Source organism: Heterodontus francisci, chromosome 4 (genome assembly GCF_036365525.1).
Source record: "Heterodontus francisci isolate sHetFra1 chromosome 4, sHetFra1.hap1, whole genome shotgun sequence".
Taxonomy (NCBI): Eukaryota; Metazoa; Chordata; class Chondrichthyes; order Heterodontiformes; family Heterodontidae; genus Heterodontus; species Heterodontus francisci.
Window position 1 is genome coordinate 81,358,281 of NC_090374.1, and position 21,935 is coordinate 81,380,215.

The window sequence follows — 21,935 nt, forward strand, 5'->3', positions numbered from 1 at the left end:
GAGATGAGGAAAAAGAAGGAAAACAAATCAGACAGAACATTAGATAACAACATGTACTTACAATAAAAAGGATCATCTTACAAATTTATTTTCCTGACATGGTGCCTTCCAGTCAAGAGTGCATAACGTGAGTTAATGTTTCAGGTCGATGACCCTTCCTCAGATCTTCAAACATACAAAAATACTCCAAAGTGCTCGTAAACCAATAAATATTTTTTATTGTTCACAATGACCAAATTATAAAAATTCTTTAAACTTCTTTTGACAAATCTTTCAACAATATTCGAGATGTGGTCTCACCGATGCCCTGTATAACTGAAGCATAACATAAAAATCATGCCCAAATAGCAATTTTAAATAATTCAAAAGTCTTTCATTTACATTTTACCAGAATAGTTATATTTACAAATTATATACATGCTTTTGTTTTTTAATTTCAAGAATACATGAAGTGAAAACAGAAACAACTAACAATCGTATACTCAGCTGTAGCTGCTTTTCAAAGATTTTGCTAAAGAACATTTAGGTTGAGTTAATGCATAAGTGTATTTGGTGTGGTGACTAGGACATTCCTCACTATTTGAAGATGTTTAATTCGGGCAGTTCAGGAATTTAAAAGTAACAGTCCCGACTCAATAATCATACAACTACACATTTGATGGTTGCGGTGATTCCTCATCATTTTGTGCAGTAGAAAATAACTGCAATGATCATCTTGGCCTGGTACAAGTACACCTTCTATTAAATGCTTCTGGAGTGGCCTTGAACTCTGTTTTGGAGAATGCCCACATAGAGGCTAGATGCCACCTATTTCACACATGAAACATAATAGGACTACTCTGTACATAGCCACAGAGCACATCCAGTACCTAATATAGCAGTTTATGCATTTCACATGCTTTTATATACAGAAGTAAAAGGAGGCTTTTTTGTAACCCAATTTCCACCAGTTAAAGGAGATTCCGAATGTTGAAAGATCCCCATGTTTAATATTATTTTCGGGTGTACTCCCTTTGACTCTTGGTCTTACCAGTTTTGTGCCAACTATAACTGACAGTGTGGGAAACTGATTCCTCCCAGACCTTCCATGAATACCACTCCCATATGGCTGTTTGGAGGTGTGTGAGAGAAAACAAGGACAACTTTTCCTCCAATTCTGCCTCCCTTCCAGGTTAAAATTGCTTGACCAATATTCAAGACCTGTCCATAAGCAACTTGCCCAGGATCAGATGGTCAGCATTATAGGCAAATTTAACCTAATCCAACTTATTTTCTAATTCTTTCTCCCATCTTCTGGTGAAGGATATACCTCAAGCCAGGGTACAGCTCCAGAAGTACTGGTGCCCCTCCAGTACCTTATCCAAGTCGGTCATTCTTCACCTATGAGCAGACAGGTGAGTTTAGAAAACCTCTCAACAAACATCTTGCTGGCTGGCAAGATAATGGTCAGGATTGGGACAACTTTTTTTCCCTCCCTGACAACCAACCCAAGGACCTTGATACCAAGTGTAACACCCCTACTGTGCTCCAGCAGAGATCAATTGAGCACAGTTTGAAAATCAAATCTGGGGCTTCTTTGGTCTGTTTTGCCAATTAAAGAAAAATATTACCAAGACAGCTTTGTGAAAGGGCAGGGCAAGGCACCACAAAAGTTGAAAAGAATACAGGAGAATATTAAGTAAGGTAAACTAAGAAGTGGTAATTAAATATCGCCAAGCTTGAGTTATAAAAGTATATCGGCTGTAAGAGACAATTAATTAATGCACTTTTAAACTGGCTATCAGAGACAAGCATGGTTCATAGCGATTTAAAAGCCACGTTTGAAACAGAAATACAATGTGAATACTTAGATTGATAAGTGCAACTTCTATACTTAGATCTATATTTTAAATTTGTTGAAGGACTCCTAGGTATATTCCATGTGACAATTTATTTAACATATGCATTTTATTCATTATTAGTTTTGTAGGATGCCCATATTGGGACTAGATGCCACCTATTTCATATATGAAACATTAAGAGGACTACTCTGTAGATAACCACAGAGCACATCCAGCATCTAATGTCGCAAATTGTGCATTCCACATGCTTCCATCTCCAGAGGCTTTTTTGTAATCCAATTTATAGCAGTTTTTGTGTTTGCCAATAAAATCATAATGGGGACTCGCTTAGAAAACAAGATGGTCCCAATCAGACCTGAACAATTGGCCAAGTTCACATCAAAATCAATAAAATTGCTTTAACTGATAGACATACATTTTCATGTGTAAGCCATCTAACACAGAAATTTGCAATCATTGTCATTTTTCAGAAAGAAAAAAATGAAATTTATGTCCCTCAGTATGTTATATTTTCATTGTTACACTGCCTTAATGCCTGGTAGACGCGATTTCCCCATCAATCATAGTGAAATCCTGGTCCTGGTCCTCGTCTGCCCATAGATCAGGTGGCCCATTAGCCACCTGTTCTGTAAATTCAGTATTCTGTGGAGGTCTATATAGGAAATAAGCTGCAGTAAGTGTGACAATGGAGATCAGTTTGCATGATGCACCTAGAAACAAAATGCAGATTTAGAGTCTGTTGACATAGATTCATACAGCACAGAAGAAGGCCATTTAGCTCAGCATGCCCGTTCCGGTTCTTTAAATCAGCTATCTAATTAGTGCTGTAAATAGAGTCATAGTGCTGCATTTTAAGACTCAGCTGCCTATTTCGGCGGTGGGTGTAAAAAAATGCGGCCCGCATGCATGGCGACCACGTTGTGGAGCTGCCGCGATTTCAAAGGGGGCAGCTCATTTGCATGGCCGCGCGGCTGCCCCCCCCCGATGATGTGTGGAGGGGGCGGGCAAGCCGTCGCCAGCAATGGCATCTGGCGCCAATGCGCATCTGCTGACGTCATTTTTAAAGGGCTTACAGCCCTCAAAGGAGATTTAAAATTTAAAGGGGCAGTTAAAGTAAAGGTTTGCAAAAATGAATAAAATTAACTTTCAATATATTCTCCCACCCCCTCAATGGCATATCACAACATTCCTGCCCTTCTCCCCCCCGAATACCTGCCTTGCATATTTGACCCTTCCTCCCTCCAACATTTGGAACCTTTGTCCTTTACCTCTTTCCATCACCTCCCCCCCCCCGACGACCAATCCGCAGCATTGTAACCCCGCTCCCCCTGTCCCACACAGAGAAAATCACCTCTTCTCCCCTTCCCATAGGTGTCGCGCCACATTTCCCAGGACGGGGATTCGAAGGTGCGGCATTGCCGGCCACCACAGTAAAGATTACAATGTGGTGGCTGAATCACTGCAGCCTACATGGTAAGTAGCAATTAACATATTGTAATGTGGGTCCCATTGCTGAGCGGCAGGGCGGCCACAACGAGGCCTCGTCTCCGCCGAGATCAGCATGGGGCCTGCCGGCGTAGGGGTCGGTGGCCGGAGCGTAGGGCCTTTAAATTCCAGCCCATAGAGAAGGAGGCGATTCGGCCAATCAAGTCCATGCCAACTTTCCACAGAGCTACACAGTTAATCCCACTCCCCGGTTTGATCACCATAGCCCTGCTAGTCTATTTCTCTCAAGTGGCCATCCAACTTCCTTTTAAAGTCATTGATTGTCTCTGCTTTCACCACCCTTGTAGGCAACGAGTTGCAGGTCATTACCACCCACTGTGTAAATAAGTGCTTCTTCATATTCCCCTTGCATCTTTTGCCCAAAGCTTTCAATCTGTGTTCCCTCGTTCTTGTACCATTTGTACCAGCTCTTCCTGGTCTAGCTTATCTAAGCCTGTCATAATCTTGTACACTTCTATTAAATCTCCTTTGTTCTAAGGAGAACAAACCCAGCTTTTCCAACCTAACCTTGTAACTAAAATTCTCCATCCCTGGAACCATTCTGGTAAATCTCCTCTGCACCCTCTCAAGGACCCTTACATCGTTTTCAAGTATATATCCAATTCCCTTGTGAAATTTACTACTGAATCTGCTTCAAACACCCTTTCAGGTAGTGTATACCAGATCACAACTGCTAGCTGCACAAAACACAATTCTCCCCCTCTGCCCTCGGGTTCTTTTCCTAATTATCTTAAATCTGACATCTGTTTATGGACCATCCTGCCAATGGAAACATTTTCCCATTATATACTCTTTCAAAACCCTTCATAATCTTATACACTATTTAGTATCAGCTGTGGCTCAACTGGTAGTACACTTGCCTTTGAATCTGAAAGTTATTGGTTCAAGTCTCACTCCAGAGACTTGAATACAAAATGCTACATGAACACTCCAGTATCGTAGCAAGGAAATGCTACATTGTTGAAGGTGCCAAAGTTTGGAGGAGACGTTAAACAGAGGGCCCATTTGCCCTCTCAGGTGGATGCAAAAGGTCCCATGGCACTATTTTGAAGAACAGCAAGGGAATTATCCCTGGTCCTGCCCAATATTTATCTCACAATCAACATCACTAAAACAGATTAAAGATAGTTTACCAGTATTTCTGATTAGCTAGTTCATCAAAGTTAAATTGTGTCACAATTACACAAATGGTCCATTGAAAAGTAACAAAAGAGTAGTGACACAACTGTTCAAAAATTTTCATCTCTACTCTGGCAAGAAGAGAAAAATAATTGGAGGCATATTGAATAAATAAAGACCAATTCATTCGAAAGAAATTCCACTGTCATGCAGGTTTGTGACTTAAGCACCAATGCAAGTGATACTTTGTCATTTAGCTGCATGGTATGAAAGCCATAGGTACAAATGTTAACTGGTGTGCTACTGTGCACACCAGTTTTTCCAGTAAATAAAACATAGTGGCTTGGATTGACCACGGATGGCTGCCATCAGGCAGACTTGATCATTTAGTACAACAGAAATTATCATACCTTTAAGTCTAACTCTAGCAATTCCTACTGCTCCCATGGCTGAAATTAGATTGGCAGCTTCCTTATACGTATGTCTCAATTACCATATCTCAGTATTTTAACCCAAGAAGCCAATAAGAAATGTGTTTACTTATTCACGTTTAGAATTCATTTACATCTGTTCATATTCTTCTCAATAAAAGCTGAATGGAACACTTACCAATGGCTGTAAGCATATAGGCCATTTTTGGGTTGTCATATGTCCAGCATGCACCTTTACCACCACAATCATCTTCATTCCAAAGGACACAAGATTCATCAATCACTGTACCAAAGAGAATTGGTCCTGGAATAGCACCTGCAAGTCAGTACATGGAAAGTTAAGAGAGCATTAATAGGTGTGTTGTTAAGTTTTAGTGAAATGAATGTATGAACCATAGAGTTATACAGCACAGAAACAGGCCCTTCGGGCCACCGTGTCCACACCGGCCATCAAGCCTATCTGTTCAAATCCCATTTTCCAGCACTTGGCCCGTAGCCCTGTATGCTATGGACTTTCAAGTGCTCATCTGGATACTTCTTAAATGTTGTGAGGGTTCCTGCCTCTACCACCCCTTCAGGCAGTGTGTCCCAGATTCCAACCACCCTCCGGTGAAAAACGTTTTCCTCAAATCCCCTCTAAACCTTCTGCGCCTTACCTTAAACCTATGCCCCCTGGTTATTGATACCTCCGCTAAGGGAAAAAGTTTCTTCCTATCTACCCTATCTATGCCCCTCATAATTTTGTATACCTCTGTCGGGTCTCCCCTCAGCCTTCTCTGCTCTAAGGAAAACAACCCTAGCCTATCCAGTCTCTCTTCATAACTGAAATGCTCCAGCCCAGGCAACATCCTGGTGAACCTCCTCTGCACCCTCTCCAGTGCAATCACATACTTCCGACAGAGTGGCAACCAGAACTGTACACAGTACTCCAGCTGTGGCCTAACTTGCATTTCATACAGCTCCGTCATAACCTCCCTGCTCTTATATTCTATGCCTCGGCTAATAAAGCTAAGTATCCCATATACCTTCCTAACCACCTGCTGCTGCTGCCTTCAGTGATCTATGGACAAGTACACCAAGATTTCTTTGACCCTCTGTACTTCCTAGGGTCCTACCACCCATTGTATATTCCCTTGCCTTGTCAGTCCCCCCAAAATGCATCACCTCACACTTCTCAGGATTAAATTCCATCTGTCACTGCTCTGCCCGTCTTACCAGCCCATCTATATCGCTATTCCTCCTCACTATTTACGACACCACCAATTTTCATGTCATCTGCCAACTTACTGATCATAGCTCCTATATTCACGTCTAAATCATTAATGTACACTACAAACAGCAAGGGTCCCAGCACCAATCCCTGCGGTACACCACTTGCAAAAACAACCCTCGACCATCACCCTCTGCCTCCTCCCACTAAGCCAATCTTGGATCCAATTTGCCAAATTGCCCTGGATCCCATGGGCTCTTACCTTCTTAACCAATCTCCCATGCGGGACCTTATCAAAAGCCTTACTGAAGTCCATGTCGGTTACATCAACTGCTTTACCCTCATCTACATATCTAATCACCTCCTCGAAAAATTCAATCAGGTTTGTTAGACATGATCTCCCCCTGACAAAGCCATGCTGACTATCCTTGATTAATCCCTGCCTCTCCAAGTGGAGATTAATCCTATCCCTCAGAATTTTTTCCAATAGTTTCCCTACCACTGATGTTAGACTCAGCGGCTTGTAATTACCTGGCTTCTCCCTGCTACCCTTCTTGAATAATGGTACCACATTCGCTGTCCTCCAGTCGTCTGGCACCTCTCCTGTGGCCAGAGAGGACTTGAAAATTTGTGTCAGAGGCCCTGCAATCTCCTCCTTTGCCAAGGGTTCGGTCCTTTGGCCCCAACTATTTACAATCTATATTAATGACTTGGATGCAAGGATAGAAGGTACTAGAGCCAAATTTGCAGATGACACTAAAATAGGTGGGATATTAAGTTGCAATAAAGAAATAAGAAATTTACAAATGGATATGGATAGTTTAGGTGAATGGGCCAAAATTTGGCAGATGGAGTTTAACGTGGATAAGTGTGAGGTTATCCACTTTGGTCAGAATAGAAAGGCAAATTATTATCTAAATGGAGAGAAACTTCAGAGTGCTTCGGTGCAGAGGGATCTGGGTGTCCTCATGCATGAATCGCAGAAAGCTAGTATGCAGGTACAGCAGGTTATAAGGAAGGCAAATGGAATTTTGGCATTTATTGCTAAAGGAATAGAATATAAAAGTAGGGAAGTATTGCTGTAACTGTACAAGGCATTAGTGAGACCGCACCTGGAATACTGCGTACAGTTTTGGTCCCCTTATTTGAAGAGGGATGTAGTTGCATTGGAGGCAGTTCAGAGGAGGTTCACTAGATTGATTCCAGGGATGAGGGGTTTGTCTTATGAAGAGAGATTGAGCAGTTTAGGCCTTTACTCTCTGGAGTTTAGAAGAATAAGAGGAGATCTAATTGAGGTATATAAGATGATTAAGAGGATTGACAAAGTAGACATAGAGAGGATGTTTCCTCTTGTGGGGCAATCTAGAACAAGAGGTCACAGTTTTAGGATAAGGGGTAGCAGATTTAAAACAGAGATGAGGAGAAATTACTTCTCTCAAAGGGTCGTAAGTCTGTGGAATTCACTACCCCAGAGTGTGCTGGATGCTGGAACATTGAGTAAATTTAAGGAGGAGATGGACAGATTTTTAATTAGTAAAGGGTTGAAGGGTTATGGAGAACGGGTAGGAAGTGGAATTGAGGCCGAGATGAGATCAGCCATGATCGTATTGAATGGCGGAGCAGGCTCGAGGGGCTGAATTGCCTACTCCTGCTCCTAGTTCTTACGAACATAACAGCCTGGGATGCATCTCATCTGGGACTGGGGATTTATCCACTTTTAAGCCCGCTAAAACCACTAATACCTCCTCCCTTTCAATGCCAATTTGTTCAAGTATATCACAATCCCCCTCCCTGATCTCTGCACCTACATCGTCCTTCTCCATAGTGAACACAGATGAGAAGCAATTATTTAAAACCTCACCTATGTCCTCCGGCTCCACACAGATTGTCACTTTGGTCCCTAATGGGCCTTACTCTTTCCCTGGTTATCCTCTTGCCCTTAATATACTTAGAAAACGCCTTGGGATTTTTCTTTATCTTGCTCGCCAGTGTTTTTTCATGCCTCCTCTTCCCTCTCCTAATTACTTTTTTAAAGTACCCCCCTACACTTTCTATACTCCTCTAGGGCCTCCGCTGTTTTCAGCCCCCTGAATCTGCCAAAGGCTCCTTTTTTTTCCTTAGTATGAAAACAAAAACAATCTGTTCACATAGTAACAATTCCTTTGTTCTTTCTATAGATCTTTTCCAAACAATTGAGCTCAATCCTGTCTTCATCTGATGGCCACAAATATGGACTCCCAGCCACTTTCTAACCCAGGCACAGAAGTCTTTTACAGCAACCCCAAAACCACCCTGGTGAATATACTTAGTCCATCTTAGTCCAGATATCAAACCTTGGATCTTTGTTATCTGTACAGCACAACTATTGACTTCCATGATCAACTACACTAATGGGGTAGTTATCTATATTTTTAATCTCTGAGTAACATTTGAGCTATTTCTCTAGCTGCAATGCTGCTATTTTGTGCATAGTTACTTTTTCAGTTCCAGGTATTCTATTGAATGTTTAATACCATTCACAATTGTCTTTGACATTTTAGCCTATTACTCTGTACAGTGCCAGCATTAGTAATTACTGTCTATCATGATTTTCTTTCAAAAGTGTTACTAGAAGTTTGTGCCATGAACAACTTATTTCTGTGACAATGGATATTTTTTGTCATTTGATTGAAATTACCTTTAAGCTGTAATTCAGTCATAAAACAATTTTTCTGGAATCTGCTCCCATTCCAAAATTGGTGGCAGGCAGGAGGATAAAGAAGTGAGCAAAGTAAAAGGTTTTAGAATTAGTTTAGTTGAAAAGCTTTAGCATAGATAGATTACATTAGAAGTAAAAATAATGTTGAACTAATTAAAATAGAAGTGAAAGAAAAATGGGAAAGAATGGGGGAAAATCAGAAAATTAACACTTCTTTTCAATTTTTATTAAAAATTGCTTTTAAAGGTTTATCTTAACAGTATAGGATTAATATTATACAAGCTATTCATAAGAACTGAACATCTTCATTGCTGCAACAATGTACACAGTGTATAAGTTGACAACTTTTTTTTGCAATTTAGCGAGGGTTCCTGGATTTCTTCCACACTTGCTGGAAGTCTAAGAGTTAAAAAGAATGTTTTTGGTTTCACATTGACTCCAATCAACGATCTGTAACATTTCTTCAAAAATTTCTTGCTGCTAGTCAAGGTAAGGTCAATTCTGGAAAATGGAACTCACTCCAGTTTTGTAATTCAGTTTCAGCATTGAGCACTCTCTGACAGAATAAATCTTTCTATTCTCTGTCATAACAATGAATCTCACCCTCAGAAAAGCTCTGCTCCCTCCATCTGCGTAACTTTTTCCCATTTTCAATGCCAGATATTCTCATGGCCCAAGTATGATTGCCATTTTGCACTGAATACTGACCAATTGTGTTCATACTCATGGTGAACTGAGTTAAGACTGCCAAATACATTCTACACAGGGTCCTGATACCAAAGAGAGGAATCTGCATTTCATATGACTGTATGAAAGTCAAATTAAAGTCATATTAAAGTCAAAAGCTGCTGGAATGTGTGTTTACTCAAAACAGTACCGATTTGCTCCCTTCCCAACACTAAACCATTGTAGAAATGGAGTGACATTTGTACAAAGTGGCCCAGAAATTCTACGGGCCACCATTCCAGTGGTTACAGGGGGCATGCACCCATCAGTGTCCTCCAATGCTGACCCTGCCAGAGTTTGTGTGATCAGCAGGAAGACACCAAATTTGCATCAGGGCAGGAGGTACCCACACCACTACAGGTGCACCTCTGGCACCTGTTGATCACTGAAGTGGCATACCCCAGGACCCACCTACATCCAGTGAGAACCCATTCAGCTGCCTGTGGAAGAGGACCAATCCAGATTTTTAAAAAGAAAAATTGCCAGTATTAAGAGGTTCAGGTTCTTTCTCTGGTCTAGTACAGTTGTGCCCATCTGGAGGTCAGTATACCTCATCTCTCTCAATGTATTTGTTTCCAGTCCTACACCAGGTCTCAAGTGAGCTGGGGATATGGCAAGTAATGACACAAGGAGTCAACTCCAGCTCATGACCCGAGCCCCATTCCCTGATATCACTGGCCTTGTAAGGGACAGCCTGAAATGGAGTTCCCAACACTTTATGATGATTCCTACTTGAATTACAGCCTCAGTCCAGCAGAAGTCCAAGGAAATTTGGAGCCTTTGTGTTTTGCAGTTGGTTCTACTCATGCATGAAATTACACAAGGACCTGTGTGACACTCCTTCATTTGCAAATAAGATTTTAAAGCAGTATTTGTTTTATTCTGGGTTCATTTAGAATAGCAATGGTATCATGGTAGCTTCTCACCTAGGAGCCGCACAAAGACCCACTGAATACCCAATGAAAATGAGCGTTGGTTATCAGGAACACACCTGTAAGCAAATAAAAATGATAATTCTATTTCAATTTTCGACAACCTGAATAATTCCAGAAAAACATAAACTAAAGGTCATCAAAAGGAATATTTATTGCCACTCCTTTTCTTCCTCCATATAGGCCGCTCCATGCTGAAGACAATTCCCCAGCTCAGGATGCAGGTAAGCACCCTTTCAGTGACTGATAGGTGTTGTGGTATTACTTTAAGGGGCATATCTAAAATGGCTGTCCATCACTAGACAGGATGTGATGTACAGACCCATGTGATCTCCAGGCTGTTGTTGGAATCAGCTCCAGAGCAAAGATGTGTTTCCCTGCTTTCCTGGTATTGCTGTATATCAGTTAGTATCTTCAATAAAAGAACCCACCTTTTAGCTTCATCAATCTTGTCTGTGTGATTGGTGTGTTTAACAGGAAAACACAACAATAGGACGGACATGAAAGCGTGGGTTAACTCATTATCTTCTATTCCTTGAGGTTAGGAACTTACTAGGGAATTGTGAGGATGAAACCATACCCAATGTCCTGTGGTGCACTCAGACCGAAATTATGGCTGTGGAGTGAGAGCAGCTTTGAAGAAATTCCCAGGCATAGATTCAGTTTTTTATACATCTCATTGATTTAATTTAGGAATCTAGTGTCCCAGACCTAAGCTCAAGTGCAACATAGAGAGTCAAATATATAAGCAATGAAACTAGAAACAGTTGGGTATGGTGATGGGGGAACAGTAGGGTCTGTATGCACATTAAGCAAATAAGGTTCCACTTCTATAACTATCCTGTAATCTTGTGAAGAATAACAGTAGCACATTGGTTAGCCAATGTAATGTTACTGTGCTTTCCTAAGATTAAGGCACTTTATTGGACAGACTCGCAGCAATACTATTCTGCATTTGTCAGTGCTGTGCCTGACAATACATAGTGCTGATATCAGATGGCAAAAAGGTAAACAGCCCAGCATTGTTACAATGATCAAAAATTTAGAAATCCTGCTCATTACTGTCTGGGGATGTAGAAATGAAAAGAACTTAGTTCTTTAATAAATTTATAAACACTGAGACATGATAGAAAGAAACAACAAATACCTAATAAAATCATAAATCTTAATCACTATCAGATCTGTCCTCACTAACTTACACTGGCTCCCAGTCCCCCTACATGTCAAATTATTTCTCTAACTCAGGCCTCCTGTGTGACCCCTCCTTCTTTCATCCTACTACTGATGGTGATGACTTCTTCCGACTTCTTCCCACACATTAGAATTCCTTCCTAAAATCTCTTTGCCTCTCTGCTTCCCTCTCCTCCTTTAAAATCTTTCTTTAACCCTGCCTCTTTGACCAAGCTTTTGTTCAGCATGCTGAAGTCTCTTTCAATGGATTGGTGTCCTTTTTTTGATTATGCTTCTAATTTCTTGTAGCGAAAATGCCATTTATTTTTTGGTGTATAAATTGTGTAACCTGCGTTGTGAAGTCACACCCATTAGAAACTGCCCCAAATTCACGTAAGACTCTTAGAGTGGAGACATTCACTCCATTTAAATCTCTAAAGCAAAATGACAGTATGACGATAACGTGTAACCCTAATTTACCCCAATAGCAAATATTGTTGAAAATATTTCAATAAATTTCGAAATTGACTTTTAAAGATCAAATATCATTCATAATTTAAACAGGCAAGTTTCATGGCTGAAACCATGCCCCAAGAAATTTATCATTTTATTTTATTATTTAGAGATACAGCACTGAAACAGGCCCTTCGGCCCACCGAGTCTGTGCCGACCAAGAACCACCCATTTATACTAACCCTACAGTAATCCCATATTCCCTACCACTTACCTACACTAGGGGCAATTTACAATGGCCAATTTACCTATTACCTGCAAGTCTTTGTACAGTGTTTGCCACATTTCTGGATTTTTTTGAGCATTTTTCTACAAGAATGATCTAAGTACAAGTTATTTTAAATGTGTTTTTATATTAAAGCTTGCTTTAAAGAAGTTAAATTAAATTAGCAGTAGGGATAGCTGGTGTGTATTAGGTTTCACATGGGGTATCTGAAATGGCAACCTGGAAACAATGAAAAGTAATTTGACATTCCAGTGACCTTGTTCACACTACTCAGTGCTGCTGTGACAAGCATATTGATCAAATTCAGCAGGGGTGATTGTCAAGTTAGGCTGGAGGACTCTGCTCCAGGCTTAGGAGAAGGGTGTCAGTTTTGACCAAATGCAGCCAGAATTTTAAAGAGAAATACAGACCAAAATTACAGATGGGATCTGACCAACGGTCTAAACTACTGAAATATAGTTCCCCCCCACTTTATAATCCAGCCCCCTTGAGATAAAGGCCAATATTCCATTAGTCTTTCTGATTGCTTTTGTACCTGTCTACTAGCATTAAATCATTTGGGTACTCCCAAAATACTTTGCTCCTCGACAGTTCCTAGTTTCTCACCACTCAGAAAATACTTGATTTATGTTCCCTAGGTCCAAAGTGGATGATCTCATGCTCACATTGGACTCCACTTGAAATTGGCTCAGAAACATGTTTAAGCAGTAAATCTGGTAAATATGGTTGTCTAACTTAGGCACCACTGTATTATTAAAATCAAATTCTATTTCAAATTTTAAAGAGGCGAATAGTATCAATAGTTTAAACCAGGCCTTTGATCTGTTAATTGGTCGTCATGAGACAACCATTGTCAGGCCAGTTGATCCGTGATGTCACTAAATGGAAAAGCAATTGCAGCATTCTCTCTTGCTCATGCTGCTGACTGGACTATGATATTGCAAAGTACTATATTGTAAATTATTGTATTGCATTCTTACAGCTTATGATTTAACGCCTGAAGTTTTCAGTAGAGATTTAAGAAACGAAGAAGGAATCGAGACATTAAAAAAACAATTAAAAAGAAACAGTTAGCTAGCTGAATGATACATGCTAGACATGGTTGGAAAGCTCAGCTGTAACAGACTACATAGGTCTTTGCTATTTAATGCTATGTAACAGATTTCTGGAGATAGTCCCAGATAATTTACGAATTTGATTACTTTATCAGGAGTGGAAAACTCTTGAGCAAACAGGCACAGATGCTGATCATTTTATGGCTCCATAGGCCATACGGATAGAAGGACAGATGCCTCGTAATGTCCCATGAATAAATCATTCTGTGAGCCAAACACGTTATCTGCCCAGGGCGAAGCCAGAAGGAATGGAAAGTTGTGTGACCTCGATAGGCATGAGACAGCTAATTATGTGGTTACTGCTGATATAGACAGATTGACTCCTTACCTTCACCCAGTCACAGTGAATGGAATGCATGGCCGCTTGTTCACAATAGTACATGACAGCCAAGTGAAGGACCACCATTATGTAAAGAGCAAATGTGTCTATATTCAGGCGGCAGTGGCTGACCACAGAAGTACCTGTGCCAAGAGTCTGGAATATTTTGGTTACGCACGGGTCACAGAAATGGGTCCATCATGCCACCTGACATCTTGGTTCAGACGAATTGCTCAGGGAAGAGGAGTTCCGGGTGACACAGTATTGGACTATCCCGATGGTCTACTGCAACCAGCTACAGAAGTCGCTAACGAGTTGCACAGGATTTAGGGCTCCCCTCAATGTAAGAAACTCAGGGGACAAAGATTATTGCAGGCAGAGAACTTGCTGGGTTGGTTCCAAACACAGTACATGCAAGTGTGGTGGCATCAAGCAGGGCACCAAATGACCCTTGGGTTTCACAGCCTGGCAATGTGTGGATAGTGCACTCTGAGATGGCTGGAAGATGTGCAAATGGTCAAACAAGTGCAAGGGCTCATTGAAAGGCAGACAAAAAGCTCACCTCTCACCTCATGGACTGAGCTTACAAAGGCATCATATGCTGGATCAACATGTTCATGGAAAGTATCAAGTAATGAGTTATTTTCAAGTGTGCTTCTAAGATCAATGTATAATACTGGTCCTGTAGGACTTGTTGACACCAGGTATACTGTGTTCAATTCACATTGGATAAATAATAAATATATAAATTATATCTGCACGTGTATAACACCTCATCCCATTGACATATCTCAAAGCACTTCATAGAAAGAATTAGCTTCAAAATGCAGTGGCTATTGTTTATGTGGGTGTTGAATATACAGCATACCTGAGCACAGCAGTTGTAATTGGTGTGCTAGTCATGAATGTTAAAATGACAGAAATCAAAAAAAAACCCATAAATATGGGCATGTTGGTACATGTAGAACCACATTTTCCTTCATGTGCAACAAACTCATCAGTAACATGCTGGATACAAGAACAATCTTGATAAACCTGCAACACAAAAAGCAAACAGAATTAATACGTCTGGAATTTCCTCAGAGCTGCTCCCACTTGACTGCTGTACCTGCAACAGAAGTGCAGCAGAAATCCTTTTTCCAACATACTTCCCAATGAAGTTACATTGATAAAGCAGGAGCAGCTCCAAGAAAATTCCCAGCCAATAGGTCACTGAAGACATTCATGTTTTAGTTTGCATTGCTGTGTAGCATTACTTTGCAATATGCCTGAGAAGCTATATTTTCATTTTATTAATAAAGACGTTTGACAGTAAGTCTGAGATGCATTACAAGGCTGTGACACAGAGAGAGGGAAAGACAACATTATAAATGGTGACAGCAAATTCTGAAATGTATACCCGGTTTGCAATGCACTCCCGAGTCTGCTATTCCATAAAATACATATAAACGTAACTTTATTTGCTACTGTTTATAGATTTTTGGTTTTTAAATCCAGAATGACTGTTCCATTCACTTTTGAACACACTCTTGGAAACAATTGTCTGGACTATAAAGCCTCCTGTTTTGTGCAGCATTTATACTGCAAATTATACCATACAGAAAATACCCCGGCCTAACAATATTTTTCCAACATTTATTTGGCAAAAATCTGTCGTCGAAGAAGTCTGTTTCCCACTGCTTCCAATGCCTGATTCAGTTTTCTCTCGTTCCCAGTATGTTCTTTCTGTTCCTACTGCCATGAAGGGTTTAAACTTTCTGATGTCTTGGTTGTTCTTTTCATTTCTATATTTCACTTCCTATCCAAATCTTTGTAATTTTCCCATTTCAAATGTGCCACTTATTCCCCCTGTTTACTCATCCTTGTCTGTCTCTTCTTGTACTGCAGTAGTGTCATTTCTATAAATTTTAAACTGCAGTAGTGAAAAAAATAAAAGCTACATCATGTTTTACATGTTTCCTTCTCTCTAGAACTGCAAAAGGAAGCTAATGTTGAGACTAGGTGAAGAATCAGTGTAAAAGGAAGAGAATAACTACCTGATCACCTGATTTTTACCATCATGGCTTGTTGATACAGGTATACATCCAGATATCACTGGGTCTCTTCACTGTCATGCTTCAAAAAACTCTCTCCCCCTTTTCCTTTTCAATATGGTCATTCTAGCTGGAATATGACCTCATCAAATTGCCTCAGTCATGTGCGAGCACTGGCAAGCTATTTGATTGCCAAAGCAACACACTCAAGTCTAATCATGTTCCCAACGGGCAATCAAACATTTGCACTTTCAGCGGGGGTTTACTGAATAACTATCTGTAGTGGATTCGGTAGCTGATTTTTCTCTCCCTAGTCCAGTGATGCATCTGTAGAACCTAGAGGTTGTCCCAGCTGTCCCATCCAAAATCACACCTAACTCACCACAAGGTAGGAATCAAATCCAAAACCTTCTGGTCTGTATTGTTTAGTACCAAAAGACATGGTGTATTTACTGACAAAGCCACACTTTTTAAATGATAATTTATGTTGTATTAAATGGTCAATTCTGCCTGATGGTATGTTATTTGTATATTTAAATTTGATGATTACCATTGGAATGTAAAAGTATAAATCTCTGTATGAGCTGAGTTCTCTGCTGGTAGCAATTGTGTGGAACCCACTACCAGTCATCCATGGTCAATTTCAGGCCACTATGTTTTATTTACTGCAAAAACTGGTGTACTCAGCAGCACAAAAGTTAACATTTGTATCTATGGCTTTTATGCTGTGTATCTGAGTAACAAAGTATCACTTGCATTGGTGCATAGGTCACACCTCTCCACATGATAGTGGAGTTTTTTTTTAAAGGATGAATTGGTCTTCATTATGCCTCCAATTATTTTTCTCTTCTTGCCCAAGAGCAGAAATCAACATTTCTGAACAGTTATGTCCCTTATGCAATGCACTATTTGCAGAATCATCTTTGATGAATTAGCTAATCAGAAATACTGGTAAACTATCTTCAAGTTAGAGAGACCTACCTTAGTGTTACCTGTTACTGATGCATTAGAACAACCTGCATAGCATGCAGAAAAGTACTGGACATTATCTACACCACAGACTGGGCTGAAGTATGAACGAGTGCAACGACACTCATCATTGCAGGGTGCCAATAATTCGAATTTCTCTGCAGTGCTGGTACTGAGATAATGCGGGGGAAAAAAAAAATCAGATAATGCTTTTTCCAGCCTGTCTAAAAATTATAGATTAACATTGAAGGATGAAGTTCTGTTCCTTCAGTGATGGGTTAATTGTTTAGGCTTTACAGTCCTTAGGGTAATCTTCATGCCATTGATATTGGTTTTGCTGCTGACTTACAACTGGATTTTGTAGTCCTGTCAGCAGGAGCAGTCGCTCCCATGGGACCCGCACCACTGCGCTGCTGTGAATTTGCGGTGGGCAGCCACTTTAGATATTAATGGCAGCTGCCCCCCCCAATCATGTGACTGGGGTGGCTTTGGTGATGCCATTCACAGCACCACCTGTTGAAGGAGCAGGTGCTGGCGCCATTTTTAAAAGGCTGCCAGCCCTGCAAACTTTTTTTTATTTCCAAAATATACTTTATTCATAAAAATCTGTAAAAATTACATTCCAAAACAGTTTAAAATAGCATCAAGTCAAAAAATACAAAGTGCAAAGGTGATCAGTTTCCTTCTGTACAATTATGAGTTACCTCACAACCCTTCCATTTCACATTTGTCCTGCCAGATACATTTTTACATTATACAGGATACAGAAATTTTGCCGATACAGTTCGAGGGGTTTCCCATGGATCCAGCCCCTCAGTTCAGCTTGGTGGGGGGACCTTACACTGTGGTCTTTCCCCATTGAGCCTTTGCTGCAGCTGCCCCAAGCTTTAGTGCGTCCCTCAGCACGTAGTCCTGGACCTTGGCATGTGCCAGTCTGCAACATTTGGTGGTGGACAACTCTTTGCGCTGGAAGACCAGCAAGTTTCGGGCAGGCCAAAGGGCGTCTTTCACCGAATTGATAGTCCTCTAGCAGCAGTTGATGTTTGTCTCGGTGTGCGTCCCTGGGAACAGCCCGGAGAGCACAGACTCCTGTGTTACAGAGCTGCTTGGGATGAACCTCGACAAAAACCACTGCATCTCTTTCCACACCTGCTTTGCGAAGACACATTCCAGGAGGAGGTGGGCAACCGTCTCTTCCCCACCACAGCCACCGCGGGGGCATTGTGCGGAGGGGGCGAGACTTCAGGTGGGCATGAAGGATCTGACGGGGAGGGCCCTTCTCACCACCAGCCAAGCTACGTCTTGTTGCTTGTTTGAAAGTTCTGGTGATGAGGCATTCTGCCAAATGACTTTGACGGTCTGCTCGGGGAACCATCCGACAGGATCCACCGTCTCCTTTTCCCGTAGGGCCTTGAGGACATTCTGTGCAGACCACTGCCTGATGGACCGGTGGTCAAAGGTGTTTACCCGCAGATACTGCTCCACGAAGGATAGGTGGTATGGCACGGCCCAACTGCATGGAGCGTTCCGCGGCAATGTGACCAGGCCCATCCTTTGCAACACCGGGGACAGATAGAACCTCAGCACGTAGTGACACTTGGAGTTTGCGTACTGGAGGTCTACACACAGCTTGATGCAGCCGCACACGAAGGTGGTCATCAGGATGAGGGCCACGTTGGGTACATTTTTCCCGCCCTTATCCTGAGATTTGAACATCGTGTCCCTCCGGACCCGGTCCATTTTAGATCCCCAGATGAAGCGGAAAATGGCTCGGGTGACCGCCACAGCGCATGAGTGGGGTATGGGCCAGACCTATGCCACGTACAGCAACAACGTAAGCGCCTCGCACCTGATGACCAGGTTCTTACCCACAATGGAGAGAGATCGCTGCCCCCACATGCTCAACTTTTGTCGTACCTTGGCTACTCGCTCCTCCCAGGTGCACGCCCTGCCCCTTCCGAACCATATCCCCAACACCTTCAAGTAATCTGACCTGACGGTGAAGGGGACAAAGGATCCGTCAGCCCAGTTCCCAAAGAACATGGCCTCGCTCTTGCCGTGGTTAACTTTGGCTCCCGAGGCCAGTTCGAACTGGTCGCAGATGCTCATCAGTCTGCGCACGGACAGCGGATCCGAGCAGAAGACAGCGACGTCATCCATGTACAGGGAGGTTTTAACCTGAGTGCCTCCGCTGCCTGGGATTGTCACCCCTCTTATGCTCGCATCCTTCCTAATAGACTCAGCAAAGGGTTCAATACAGCAAACAAACAAGACCGGGGAGAGAGGACAGCCCTGTCTGACTCCAGATTTGATCGGGAAACTTTCCGATTCCCACCCATTGATTGAGACTGCGCTACTGATGTTTGTGTCGAGCAGTTGCATCCAATTGCAGATTCCCTCCCCAAACCCCATTTTGGAAAGCACGTCCATCATGTAGGTGTGCGATATCCTGTCAAAAGCCTTCTCCTGGTCCAGGCTGATGAGGCAGGTGTCCACCCTCCTGTCCCGTACGTAGGCGATCGTATCCCTGAGTAGCGCAAGACTATCAGAGATCTTCCTGCCGGGTACAGTACAGGTCTGATCGGGGTGGATCACCAACTCCAGAGCAGACTTGACTCGACTGGCTATGACTTTGGACAGAATCTTGTAGTCAATATTGAGCAGTGAGATGGGCCGCCAATTTCTGATTTCTGCCCTCTACCCCTTCCGCTTGTAAATGAGGGTGATGATGCCTTTCCTCATGGATTCTGACATGCTGCCGGCCAGGAGCATACTCTCGTATACTTCCAGCAGGTCCGGGCCGACCCAGTCCCACAGCCGTCGCTTCCGGGAGTTTTACTCGTCTCGAAGGACTCAACGGCCTTTGTCAGCTCGTCCAGAGTTAGCGGCTTGTCCAGTCTCTCCCTCCTGCTGTCATCTAAGACCTCTGTGACAGATGACAGGAAGGACTGGGAGGCTCTGCTGTCTCTGGGCTTCGCGTCATACAGCCCAGCATAAAAGGATTTGCTGATCCTTAGTATGTCGGACTGCGAAGACGTTACCGAGCCATCTTCTTCCTTCAGGCTGCTGATAACAGAGCTCTCTCTGTGTACCTTTTGAAAGAAGTAACGCGAGCACGTCTCATCCTGCTTGATGGAGCGGACTCTGGACCGGAAGATGATCTTGGAGGCCTCCTTGGCAAAGAGCGAGGCCTGCTGGCTCTTCACCTCTTGGAGGTCCTCCTTGACCTCGACCCCCATTGACTGCAACCGGAGCAGATTTTGCATACTTTTCTGGAGTCAGGACATTTGCCTCCGTCTCTCTCTTGCCCTCTGAACACCTTTGTGGATGAAGAACCTCTTGATGTTCTCCTTAATCGCTTCCCACCAGTGAACTGGAGACTCAAAGAGGGGTTTCACGGTCCTCCAACCTTTGTAATCCCTTTTGAGTTCCTCAACGTTCTCTGGGGTCAGCAGTGTAGCATTGAGCTTCCACGTCCCTCTGCCAACCCGCTGGTCGTCCTGTAAGTGACAGTCGGCCAGTAAGAGGCAGTGGTCGGAGAAGAACACCGGCTTGCAAACAATACAACATAATGGAGAGTGCACCCCTTCTACAGCAATACCCATCAGAGTGCAAAGGTCACCCCTTTCCCCCTACCCATCAGAGTGCAGACTTCACCCCTTCGCCACCTCAGTGGTGCCAGCTTTCCCTGGACAGGAAAGTGATGGCGCGTGAGTGCCGTACATTGCGCTGAAAATTGGGAACTGAAGGGAAGATCACAGTGGTTTAGATTTTAATCATCCAAATATGTCATTTAAAAATGCAAACATGGGTCCAGTTGCAGACCGGTGGAGGCGCCACCACGGCGCTTCTCCGCTGTCGAGAAGATTGGGCCCGACAATCCCGGGGTCGGGTTCTGTGCCGCTCTGATTTTCTGGCCTCCCTCTCGCCACGGAACTTGACGTCGGGCTGGGAACAATCCAGCCTTGAAAGTGCAACCCCCCAAATTAAACAATTAACATTACTTAGGTTTTACAAATTACTGCTTAATGACCACCTACATCTGTCTTAATTTTGTATCAGGATGCCTCAGAATTACCTGTGAGAACCAGTGAGAAAACCTGCCATCCACACCTGTACCAAAAATTTTAATATAGAAACTTGGAAATTAGGGCTGCAATTTTACGCCACCCCAACGAGCCGGATGGTAGCGGGGTTGGGGGGGGGGTGGGGAGTGGGGGGAGGTAAAGTGGAATGGGGGGCTCTGGGAGGCCTTCTGGACCCGCTCCCGTCTCCACCCCACTTTATGTAGGGCGGGAGGGGCAAAAACTGGGCCGCTTGCCCCAGGCTAATCAAGGCCTTTAAGTTTCCAATTAACAGCCACTTAAGGGCCCTCGCCTGCCTCCACACGGATTTTACATGTGGCAAGCGGGCATCCTGGAGCCGGGAAAGGCCGCCAGGTAAAAGTTGGTGCTTCTCAACACCCCGGGTTGGGCCCTGAAAATCGGGCACTAAGGGCCACCCCCACTTCCCCAACCACCCCCAGGACCCAACATGCCCCCCTTCCCCGCATACGACCACCCTTGCCTTGCCGGGGCCCAACCAATTACCCCTGGCGAGGCAACCAAAACTCACCTGAAATCCTGGCTCCATGTCTTCATCTGCCGTTGCTGGGCTGCGGTCCCGCAGTGGCCATAGTCCCAGCAGTGCCACCGGGAACAAAGAGCTAACAGTCCGTTGATTGGCTGGCAGCTCAATAAGGCGGGACATCCTCCCTCAAGCAGGTGGAAGTACCGCCTCGGAACAATTAAAGCCTGGGGACCTGTAAAATGCAGAACTGAACTTTTACGTCGGTGGCCAGCTCCCATCCGCCCAACATAAAATCCAGCCCAAGGAGTCTGTAAATTTAGTTATCTGCACTAAATATGAAGGATTAATAGCTTTTCAAACGTATCCTGTAAATTGACTGTAATACCTGTAGATGGTGCTGTAATAAATTTTTTCAGTGTTAATGGCTTCACAGCTTCTGTCACATGCCTGGTATCACACAATAGCTGTTTTTTATAGTGAGCATATGAGCATATGCTGAAAAAAAACCTTCAGTCTGTATGCAGTTCTGATACTGGCCACGGGGTGACCCTATTGGGT

At 43.0% G+C, this 21,935-nt stretch overlaps 1 protein-coding gene across 2 annotated transcripts in view; it reads right to left on the reverse strand.

The window, feature by feature from the left end:
- Positions 1-200: 200 nt before the first annotated feature.
- The window catches only part of LOC137369109 (solute carrier organic anion transporter family member 4C1-like), a 174,702-nt gene continuing 152,967 nt past the window's right edge, over positions 201-21,935 (reverse strand). For both annotated transcript variants that reach the window (XM_068029765.1, XM_068029764.1), the window contains 5 exons: positions 16,821-16,980; positions 14,675-14,841; positions 10,458-10,522; positions 5,076-5,213; positions 201-2,551 (listed from right to left, as the gene is read on the reverse strand). In XM_068029765.1, coding sequence (XP_067885866.1) covers positions 2,370-2,551; positions 5,076-5,213; positions 10,458-10,522; positions 14,675-14,841; positions 16,821-16,980 — 712 coding nt within the window. In that variant the 3' untranslated portion in view covers positions 201-2,369. The remainder of the gene's footprint in view (positions 2,552-5,075; positions 5,214-10,457; positions 10,523-14,674; positions 14,842-16,820; positions 16,981-21,935) is intronic.